Below are 12518 nucleotides of genomic sequence, written 5' to 3'. Positions count from 1 at the left end.
CCAAAAACTACTTTGAATATATAATAAATTTTGTATCTACTTTGCTCTAAACACCTCAATAACTGTAAGTTGATGGTCAAATTATGTTATTTATCAAAATATTATATTACATGCCCCCTATGATATGATTTTTACTGTAACATACTTAATCAAAACAATAAGTTTTCCACATCATCTCCAGATAAATGTTTCCATTGTGTCAACACATCAACAAGTAACCATATTGAACGTTAACGTTAACGAATCAATATGTATAAATGAACATACAAATTCACTAGATTGCAAAATTTAATAATTGAATACTTTGATACTTTAATATGCTTATTTTCACTTGGCTTATATGAAGCTAATGAAAATTCTTTCAAACGCTTTTGTATATGACAAGTAGCTAAATATATATTCTAGGGCTTGAAAAATGACATTACAGTTCAATTAGTAAGTTTGCAGAAAAGAATAATGAATATATAACAGTTTGGAAATCTAAATTTAGCAAATTCTATTCCCTATTGAAATACATTTTCCCGCACATTACCAATCTCCCCCTTATTTCCATTAAAGTTTATTGGTGACCTTTAAGGTTTTTCTATTGATATTTACTACTTGATATGACCTTGTAATAGTGGAATTACTCTTTGCTCATGTGCTTCCGCTAGGCTAGTATACTTTGAGCCACATATTTATGCATGTTAGGAGATGCTAACCAGTTCGTTGAATCTTGTCTCGCTCTTATCTGTGTTCATGTGATTATTTAACTATACATAGAATAACGAGAAGGTCGATTAATGCATGTTAGGAAATTCCGACCTGTTCGTTTAAACTAGTGTCACTCTGATACCACTTTGAACTAAGAACCATAAGTAAGTCGAGTTATATATTCCTACATATTCTGACCCGGTTGATGATTCTGATCCGACTATGCGATTATGTGATTTCGGCTGATGAACCAAGAATTGTGCAATATCTAATGTATTCGTATCAGATGATGATCACCAAGTCGATGAATTTGATGTCACTCTGTGTTCATGTATTCTGAAAATGACATAAGAACCATTAGATATTCAACGTATGTATGTCATGAGATGCTTAACTGGTTAATAATCTGCATGTGTTGGTCATGTTAGAACCATGAGAAAGTCAACGTACGTAGGTCATGAGATGCTTAACTCATTTAAAGCCTTCTTCTCTAATGAGAAAGGTAAATATGCTAAATATACTTACTGAGGTGTGATGAGATGATTGAAGTTGTTAAATTTCTCCTTGATAATATTTATGTACGTTTCGGCAACAAAATTTATCAACACGACAGGTGCCACATGTGGAGCAGGATCTGTTTACCCTTCCGGAGCACCTGAGATCACCCCTAGTTTTTGGTGGGGTTCGTGTTGTTTATTCTTTAGTTTTCTATGTTGTGTCATGTGTACTATTGTTTGTCTGTTTGTCTTTTTCATTTTTAGCCATGGTGTTGTCAGTGTATTTTCGATTTATGAGTTTGACTGTCCTTCTATTATCTTTCGTCCCTCTTTTATCAACAGGTTTTATGGCTATGGGCACAAATTGTGCCCCTTTAATATCAGACTTGTTTTTGTACTGTTATGAATCACAGTGTGTGACTAAACTCAGTCGAAATTGCATTTAATTGATAAATTCAAGAACACTTACCTTTATATTGATGATATTTGTTTGTTAAATAATCAAGAATTATTTCAATATACTGCTGAAATTTACCCCAAGGAGCTTACTTTAAATAAATCATATTTAAACGGTTATAATTGTCCTTTTCTATATTTAGATATTTCGGTTTTAAACGGGAAACTCCACACTAAAGTTTACGACAAAAGGGACGTTGTTTTCGTTCCCTATTGTTAATTTTCCATTTTTAGATGGTGATGTTCCTTTGGCACCATCTTACGGTGTTTATATTTCACAGCTCGTTCCCTATGCCCGTGTCTGTTGTGACGTTTTTTTTTTTTATTTTAACGAACGTAATCTATGTGTTACTGGTAAATTCTTAAACCAGGGATTTCGTTACCATAAATTACTTTAAACCTTTACTAAATTTTTCCATAGATATAAAGATTTGGTTTTGAAGTTTGGTTGAACCTGTTGAAAACTTATATCAAACGAGATATCACACCTTCATTTTTACTGAAATGTTGATAACCGTGTCCGGAAATTAAGAAATGATCCTGGTAAACTTATCGCTCCTTTAAATAAACTTATTCTAAAAGGTTACCAGTTCAACACTGTGATAAGATCATTGCATATTGTTTGGTAGAAATATTGATTTTGTTTTTAGTAAATTAAAAGCAAACTACATATTACTAGTATATTATATGCATATACACATTCATGGACCTAAATTGACGTCTTTATACTAAATCCATTGGATGTTGGATTTGTACGGATTGATAATTTAGTCTTAGATGCATGATTTTTTATCAGTTGTTAGTGGCTTTGAACTAGCTGTCAGTTAACTGCGAGTACTCTCAGATCTGTACCTAGTGTCTTTTGCGCTGAGATGTACAATTACCCGGCCACGTCCACTTGGATTTTTGTCCATCTGATGTGTTAAGCCTTTTTCAACTGATTTTTAACCGGATTTTTGTGACAAAAATGTCGGTTATTGATTTGGGGATGTACGTCGGGCGGCCGGTCGGGCGGTCGGTCGGGCGGGCGGGCGGGCGTCAATCAAATGTTGTCCGTGCATTAACTCATGAACCGTTCAACCAAAGCTTTTAAAATTTTGATATGTTGTTACTGACAACTAAATGAAGGTCAAGTTCAATAATGACGATTTTGACTTTTACCGTTCAGGAGTTATGGTTCTTGAAAGATTGAAAAATGGAGTTTTCAGTCGTGTCCGTGCATTTACGCATGAACTGTTCTACCAATACTTCCCAAATTTTTATATGTTGTTACTGATGACTAAACGGAGGTCAAGTTCAATAATGACGATTTTGACTTTTACCGTTCAGGAGTTATGGTTCTTGAAAGATTGAAAAATGGTGTTTCCAGTCGTGTCCGTGCATTTACGCATGAACTGTTCTACCAAAGCTTCCCTAATTTTAATATGTTGTCACTGATGACAAAATGGAGGTCAAGTTCAGTAATGACGATTTTGACTTTTACCGTTCAGGAGTTATGGTTCTTGAAAGATTGAAAAATGGTGTTTCCAGTCGTGTCCGTGCATTTTTTCATGAACCGTTCAACCAAAGCTTTTGAAATTTTTATATGTTGTTACTGAGGACAAAATAAAGGTCAAGTTCAATAATGACGATTCTGACTTTTACCGTTCAGGAGTTATGGTTCTTGAAAGATCGTAAAATGGCGTTTCCATTCACACTGTTGCATTTACTCATGAACCATTCAATCTAAGCGTTTCAAATTTTTATATGTTGATACTGATGACAAAATAGAGGTCAAATTTGATATTGACGATTTTCACTTTCACCATTCATCAGTAATGGTTCTTGTGATATTGCCAGGACACAAATAAATGTTAATAAATCCGGTTTGCTGTCGTTGTGACAGCCTCTTGTTATAGTTCTTTCTTATGTTGTACTGTTATCCAAGGTTAGGGGGAAGGTTGGGATCATACATGTTTAACCCCGCCACATTATGTATGTATATGCCTGTCCCAAGTCAGGATCCTGTAATTCAGTAGTAATCGTTTGTTTATGTGTTACATATTTGTTTTTCGTTCATTTTTTTGTATACATAAATAAGGCCGTTAGTTTTCTCATTTGAATTGTTTTACATTGTCATTTCGGGGTCTTTTGTAGCTGACTATGCGGTATGAACTTTGCTCATTGTTGAAGACCGTACGGTGACCTATAGTTGTTAATTTCTGTGTCATTTCGGTCTCTTGTGGAGAGTTGTCTCATTGACAATCATACCACATCCTTTTTGTTTATAGCTAATTATCTGATGCTGGTCACGTTAGAACCATTAGAAAGTCAACGAATGTAGGTCATGATAAAGATATAGGAAGATATGGTGTGAGATGCCAATGAGATAACTCTCCATCCAAATAAAAATTTATAAAAGTAAACCATTATACATTTTGTAGGTCAATGTACGGCCTTCAATACGGAGCCTTGGCATACACCGAACAGCAAGCTATATAAAGGGCCCACAAAATGAGTAATGTAAACCCATTCAAACGGAAAAACAAAGGGTCTAATCTATTATATATAAAAAACGAGAAACGAGAAACACGTATAAATTACATAAACAAACGACAACTACTGTAGATATGCTTACTTGGTTAATAGTTTGATAATGGTCACGTTAGAACCATGAGAAAGTCAGCGTATGTAGGTCGTGATATGCTTAACTGGTTAATATTCTGATAATGGTCACGTTAGAACTACATGTATGAGAAAGTTAACGAATGTAGGTCAGGAGATGCTTAACTGGTTAATAATCTGATAATGGTCACGTTAGAACTATAAGAAAGTCAACGAATGTAGGTCAGGAGATGCTTAACTGGTTAATAATCTGATAATGGTCACGTTAGAACTATGAGAAAGTTAACGAATGTAGGTCAGGAGATGCTTAACTGGTTAATAATCTGATAATAGTCACGTTAGAACCATGAGAAAATCAACGAATGTAGGTCAGGAGATGCTGGTTAATAATATGATGCTTAAATCATTAGATTCCGCCTGATGACTTTGATAGTCCATGTAAATCCAATGATAATCAATGATAGATGATTGATCAAGTATTCAATGAATATTGTGCAAATATTTGATTGTGATTCCAGCTGTTTTACTTTTATGTTAGTCTATTCAAACATGGACCTTTTACTTGAATAAGTTTCATATGACACTATATCGGTAATCTTTCTGTTTTCTACTATCATATCAGAACCACTGGGTACTCCCCGGGAACAATAATCAGGGTGTTGGTAGTGGCATCTTTTAAATAAATAAAAGATAGATCAAAGGATTGCCATTTTGACAAATACCAATCAAAGTCGAAAGAAAAACTGTTTGAACGAAAGTCATATTATGACCTTCAGCAATGAGTAAGACCAATATCTTGTAGTAGCAACAAAACAAAAGAAAAATATAACAGCTTGATTTATGCAAAAACTACTGAACGTAAGATAAATTTCGCAGAAAACAACCAATAACAACTGCAGTATTTCGGGTTAACATTTTGGAACACTCAAGATTTTTGCCAGGATTCGTATTTTCTATGCACTGTGATTTGGACGTGTTTATCATTTCGTCATTATTCTTTTAGCAAAGATACTTTTGGTTACCTACACTTTTTCATTGTTCTTTTAATTTTATCTTTTTTGACATGGCTTTTGAATGTGCATAAAACGTATGTGGAGGGTTTAAAATTATTTTCTGTTGGATTTTCAACAGAATTTCAAATCCGATATGTGTTGAGGTTTGTGTTGCTGTAAACATTGTTTTCAGTGCAGTCTTTCTTAGACTTTTGTCTTTCCACCAATTTTCTTTTGACTATAGTTTTGTGTGTTTGACAATGTTTTCCCTCTATATCTTCCTTCTCTTTTGTCAGTTTCTAATGTTTTAAATCTTTGAAATGCACATTATTCATAGTAACTCCTAAAACAAATTTTTTGATCACTGATGGATTGTTTCTGCTTTGTAGCACAATTCCATATTTTGTTCTGATTAGAAGTTGGACAGAATGAATGTTTGCTGTGATAGCCTTCGGGTGGATTGTATGTTGTTATTTTGTTGCTATTTATTGACAGATTAAAAACATATCCATCAATTTATTTTTGATGTTTTTGTTTTTGTGGAAGATTAAAGATCCATTTTCTCGTTTGAGCATTTACAATTTTAATTCTATTGATAATATACTAATACACACTTTGCGGTTATTTTTGGCGCCTTAACGTAGCACTCTAATCGGTGTATTGTTGCTTTATTCGCGGCATTTTTCCCTCATAGTATATATAAACTATGAACTATGTCAGTAAAAATAAGAGAAACAGACATATGTTAAATCGTTTTGTGTTTCCATGTAGGTTACTTGTTTGTTGTGATTCGCCACGGTGTGTCCTACTTCTCTTTGATCAGAATTTGTTTAATTCTTAATAGACGTTGCTCCTAAGTTAATAATAATTATCAATTACATACTCATGGACTATGATAATCTCGTTCGTAATCTCGTAGGATGATTTGCTTAGTTTGGCTTTGTCTAGTGCACACAAAAATCTGGCTTTAGAAACTATAATCTGTTAGTCTTTAGGTTTCTATGTTGTGTCTTGTGTACTATTATTTGTCTGTTTGTCTGTCTTTTTTAGCCACGTCGTTTTCGTTTTATTTTCGATTTATGAGTTTGAATGTCCCTCTGGTATCTTCCGCCACTTTTTACAGAGATTTGAAATAAAATTTATCGATTAACAACATTAAATATAATTATGCGCCAATCAAAATTTATTAATAGATTGTACATTTAATAAAAGACTGGGTATATATGTTTGTTTCACACCTGACAGATCACGTGCCTCTTTATATTTTAGGACCATTCTGTCCGTGGTAGTTAACAATAAGGCTTTATGGATAACATATTCATTGTAATGTACGTTTATTTGTATTCAACCATAAAAACGAACGATCCATACTTCATCGAAAACTCAACAAAAATTGATTGAAATTAATTTGATTCCTATCACAAATACAAAGACATCAATTAGCATAAAAACCTTTTAATAATATTAATTACTGTATAGGATCACGAACAGTTAGATGCAAAGTGGATATCAATCCCACGGGAAGTTCAGTATATTAAACAGAGTTTTTGTAACCATTGTTTCGTATACAAACTTATTAAATTAGCATGCGCTGTGATTGGCGTTTCGGCATTGTGGACAATAATAGGGTACTGTATAAAGATCTGGTAATTGAGTTAAATACTATGATCAATAGAGGATTCCGTCAGAAATTATTATAAATCTGGACACGTTATGTTAACGGCGGTAATGACTGTGACAGTTCGATGGCAAATGCACAACATCTCAAAAACCTCCCTAAATTGTTTTCGTACAAATTATGTCTGACATATCTGCTAAATCAGTTCGTTTGGTTATTAATATAAGTATGATTTGTTGTTTCTAGTATTTGTCGAGGTTAGGCACATCATCTTATCATTGCTTTGTAGTCAAAAAGATATACTTGACTTTTGTGATTTCAAGAAAATATTATTTAGTACAGTATTTGATATCATTAGCTTTGTTATAATTGTTTATTCATATTGAAGGACTCTTATGCAAACGTAGATTTGCTTTATTTAGAGGTCTGTGCCATCTGTATTACTGGGAATTGTATATTATTCACCAGTTAAGTGAACGTGTATGTCTATATATATTCCGGAAGTCATCCTGATGATTTTAAGTCAATGTCTATTGTAGAGTTCTAGCAGAAGAAGTAATCGCCCATCTGTATTCTTGAAAATTTCAATAGATAATTTGTGAACTAACTATTAAATAGATTAGCAATTATACTACTTGACTCCGGTGAACATATTGGAATTTGTATTTAAGGAAAGATTTTTGAATAATTTTCTAGACGTTAGAAGTGTTATGCTTGTTCTGACAAGCTTTTTAATTACAGATATCATTCAAACAGCGTGAAAGACGTTTATTGGATCATAGTGTGCATTCTTATATATCCAATGAGATGTTTTGTTAATTTCTAGTAATAAACAAATGTACGTTCAAAAGCCTCGTTTGTTAAAATTCTCGTAAATGTTGTTACATATCGTCTTTTCCGAAATTATTTTTGACATCTTCAGAAAGTAGAAGCTGGCTAATTCATCAGAAAATAATGAAGAATTTTTTACCATCGTGTAGACAAGTAGTATAAACAAAAAGTTCATGTTCACCCATCAGAATGCAAATTAGTCGATTATCTGGAAACAATGCTTGCTGTGTCGTGATTCTTTCTTGTTTATCTCTACGTCTTTGTATTTTGTGAAAAATATCGATGCATTGATGCTGACACATAATAAGATTTTACAAATTGATCAGTGTTTGTCAAAACTTCAAGTATTCGATTCTACAGGGATATGATTTTTATTCTTTAATGACCCTCTGTGATTAATCCATCATACTCGCATCAAGCCAGTGATTGCACAGTAACAACAAGTCGTGTCTGATGTTTATTCCTTGCTGTTGACGCCAGATTGTTGTACAGTTTATCAAATCGTTATAGAAGTGTTTTTGATATTAGATATAGATTTAATTAACCAATACAGCATAGTTTATAAGATGAGTTTAGCAGTCAAACTCATGCAGGTATATTGCACATGAAATATTCCCACTTCAATAATCCTTGACGGAATATAAAAATATTGGAAGCTTAAGAAAAACTATTACGATCGCCAAGATATAACTCAGATACTGTAATCATATTGCACTGCAGAGTGTGTCTTTATTGTTTGATGATGATTCCGCTTTTTTGATACAATTGGAAAATTTAATTTCGCCATTCAATTAGTGCCTGCAGAATGAACTGTGTCTTGTTTGATCCATAGGTGAATGTTTGCAGTCTTATGTCAACAAATACGTGTGATCGGGTGATTACGTTTCTCTATTTATTGGTTTATAAAATCAGGAAAATATTTATCATTATGACAATAAATAACTTTCTCCAGTTGAAGGAATATTGGATTTGTAATTCCTCTGGCTTCATAGAGACACTAAAAACTATGTGAGCTTCTTGAACAAATGATCATAATGGGTGTTGCAACAATGACAGATTATTGGTTTTCGTTATTTTGTATGTGGCTGTTAATTTTTAAAGGATGTATAGCACCAGTATCAATTCATCAACTAGCACAAAGGCCAATAACTACCTCCAAAGGAAAGATTAGAGGGGTGTTAGTTGAATTCCCAAGAGAATCGCAACTCCGCACAGTTGAAGGATATTTTGGAATACCTTTTGCCTCTGGGTCATTAAGATTTATGCCACCGTCTGAGGTTATCATGCATTCAAAATTTGTTAAGGAAGCAAATGATTCTTTAGCGTGTCCTCAAACTAAATGGCGAGACAGGTTGTTTGCTGGAAGTGAGAAACCTAAAGGTTCCCAAATCCACTTTTATCGGATAATGCAATCAACAAACCGACAACACGAATCTTGCCTCGTTTTGAATATTTTCGTACCTCCTAGGGGTAAGTACCTTTAACGGTTTTCTTTCATGTTTCACTCTTATACATATTTGTTGTTTGTGTCTATACTTGCAAAGCAACAGGTCAGACAACAAGTTATCATTAAAATGTAGCAAATGATGAAGCGCTTAATACCGCAGAGTATTTAATGAACTGTTTATAGGGTTTTATAAATAGCTTTTTTGTTACTTGTATTTCATACATTGGTCCATTTATATACAATGTTCACACAATTACAACTTTGGTACTAATATTTAAATGTTTTTGGTTTAAAAAGTAGGTTTTTTCTAAGGCATTACCGTTGAAGTTATCTAAATTTTCTACACATTTTCAGTATGTTGTTTTCATATTTATATAGATGTTAAAATGACCATGAGTTTTCATAACTTCAATTTATATTACCCTTCTCTATGTTAAGGTTGTTAATTTATAATTCTATACAATTTAAATGAATAAAACATGTTGATCTTAAGGTGTTATGAAAACGTTATTAAATTCTGCCAATTATTTATTTTAATGTTTTTCTCATTCAATAATCATGACAATATAAGCTTCTACATTCAGACTGATTGTTGAGTTCTTATAAAAACGTAGCTGAACCTAATCAATAGCAGATATCAAAGAAATCTAATGAAAATGACAATATCTCCTAGTCACTGAGTCGTGAGAAATTCTTTCTATCTGTAACAAATGATAACGTCTTTAATCATAAACTTCTGTTGGACTTTAAAGGCAGCGCAAAGAAAGGCTGACTATCAAAGAAAAATCGGAAATTATCGGAGAGTTGTAAAAAGCCCTCGAAATCAAGGACCTAATTAAAGAAATTGTTGGACTAAGTTTGTTTCATTAATCGTAAATTGAATATATATTCTGGCTCTAGACATGAATACAGCTAAATGGTAAAACAATTGGTAGTCTGTGTATTAAGCGCAACCTCGCAACTAAGCAGAAAAATACGTCAGACCGCATGTTCTCAACGGTAATCAAAGCATAAATGATTTCAAAATTAGGTATCCATTGTATATCATACAATGGCAGCGAGAAAGGTGAATGCCATGTGTCATTCTTTCGTACGAACTAATATAAAAAAAAAGAACTTGAAAATCGATTTATTATCAATTCAAAATTAATTGAGAAATATATGAAAAAAATATATAATAAAACTAAAACCCGATATCAAATAGAAAATGTTAATTTAAATGTAGATGTAAAATAAGAAATTAGACAACTAATTAAACAATGAATAAACGTGGTCAGGTTTTCCAGATAGTACATGTTTGCCATGAGAAGGAATAGAACAGATTTTTGAGAAGGTTGTAAATTCCAAGAAGACAGATTTCTGTTCTTTCATTTATTGATAAAGAAGTTACAAGTAATACAAACTTATGTATGTGCCTGTCCCAAGTCAGGAGCCTGTAATTCAGTGGTTTTCGTTTGTTTATGAGTTACATATTTGTTATTCGTTCATTTTTTTTTATATAAATAAGGCCGTTAGTTTTCTCGTTAGAATTGTTTTTCATTGTCATTTAGGGGTCTTTTATAGCTGACTATGTGGTATGGGCTTTGCTCATTCTTGAAGGCCGTACGGTGACCTATAGTTGTTAATTTCTGTGTCATTTTGGTCTCTTTTGGATAGTTGTCTCATTGGCAATCATACAACATCTTCTTTTTTACATTTTGTAGAAAATTGTAATGTACTAAAAAAAGGGTAAAAAATATGAACTGATATAAAAAACGACTGCATGTTTTCGTTTGATTCCTGGTTTTGAAATATACTGTAATATTCAAAAAGGAGAGTTGCTTACTTTCCTTCTCATTCAAAGTTGTGGCTTATAAACAATCGAAAGTCCCAATATAGAAATGGTTATAATATAAATATCGAATATTCTAAATTATTACACACAAAAGAAGAAATGCACGTGTATACATTTTTGTATCATCGAAATGCTCACAAGTACTAAAATAGTCAAGCATTATTCATTCAAAAACCACAAATTAAGATTGATTTGTCGGTTTGTTCTTTTGATTTCAAGTCGGCCAAAAAGGTCACGGAAACTTAACCATAAAAAGTTTCATTTGATTTCAATCTGTCGTATCACCGAATTAAAAGCCTTTGAAGGAACCATAAAAGGAACCCAGAAGATAACACCATATATAGCTAGATGAGAAAAGAAAACAACAGTTCACAAAAAAATATTCAGATAAGTCGAATTTTGTTAGGACGAACCCCTCCATGGTAAAGTGGTCTAAGACGTTAATTTTTAGGTATCGTATTCACTCTTGAGGTTGACGAGGTGTTAAACTCCGATTTTAATTGAAAAGAATTGACTGTTTCCTGTCAGATTATGGAAGTTCCTTCATGTTCACCAATAAAGACTGGCCCGCCATCACAACACAAATAAACAAACCCAGATAAAACCGGATTCACTGGAAGGCATATTAGATTACTCGTATAAAGGAATTTACCATACATATAAGAAAAGCTTGAAAATAAACGATAAACGAAAACGGTATGCGATATGAAAGTTCAATCTAGTTCTCTAAAGTCCTTCTAGAGATAAGAATAGTTCAATTCAAATGTCTCAAGCCATGCATTGAAAATGTGTAAATCATTTGTGAAGAACCTTTATTTTAATTTTTTTTTTAAATATATAAAAAAAAGAAGAAATTCATGGATTATAACCAATTTTATATTGGAACTCTTCGATTATATGTTAGCCACAACCTTGAATGAGAATGAAAGATAATGAAAATATGTCAATGCAGGATTTTTTTAATATTTATTATTTATTTTGATATAACACATAATATTTGCAACATATAACTGCAAAAATAACCAATACAATTTTATGATATCTTCTTGGGGAGAATAAATTTGATGAAAAGAATCTGGAAATACACAAAAAGGAATACAAATGTATTCCCAGGCTTTTCAACGATTTGAAGGATTACATTTGTAGAAGCATACGTTATGGTTTCACAATAGTCATTTGTGGGGCCCTTTATAGCTTACTGTTCGATGTGAGTCAAGGCTCTGTGTTGAAGACTGTACTTTGACCTATAATGGTTTACTATTACAAATTGTGACTTGGGTGGAGAGTTGCATCATTGGCACTCATACCACAATTTCTTATATCTGTTATGGAAAATTGACATCTGATATCAACATTTCATGAATCTGTTCTAAAATAATATATTGTTCTACAAATATTTGTTGTATTTTCTTATACTAAGTTAAAGTTTGTTGTATTTCCCAATGACCGAGTGTCTTTTTGTGACGCAAAATTCCTGAAGAGACATATAATAATGCTTTATTTACTTGTGATAATAATTAAAGCATAAACATTGCGCTGACACAAG

At 32.6% G+C, this 12518-nt stretch overlaps 1 protein-coding gene across 5 annotated transcripts in view; it reads left to right on the top strand.

The window, feature by feature from the left end:
• Window positions 1-12518, top strand: part of LOC143067158 (neuroligin-4, X-linked-like) — a 245086-nt gene that overhangs the window by 141298 nt on the left and 91270 nt on the right. The window contains exon 1 of one of the 5 annotated variants that reach the window (XM_076240219.1): window positions 7133-9161. The exons of the other annotated variants lie outside the window; for them this stretch is intronic. Within the exon in view, the coding sequence (XP_076096334.1) occupies window positions 8717-9161 (445 nt within the window). The 5' untranslated portion in view covers window positions 7133-8716. Of the gene's footprint in view, window positions 1-7132; window positions 9162-12518 lie in introns of those variants that run through there. 5 annotated transcript variants of the gene reach the window in all.

The sequence above is a fragment of the Mytilus galloprovincialis genome, chromosome 3, assembly GCF_965363235.1.
Source record: "Mytilus galloprovincialis chromosome 3, xbMytGall1.hap1.1, whole genome shotgun sequence".
Taxonomy (NCBI): Eukaryota; Metazoa; Mollusca; class Bivalvia; order Mytilida; family Mytilidae; genus Mytilus; species Mytilus galloprovincialis.
Note: the sequence above shows the minus strand (reverse complement) of the source record. Positions and strands in the feature narration are given on the sequence as shown.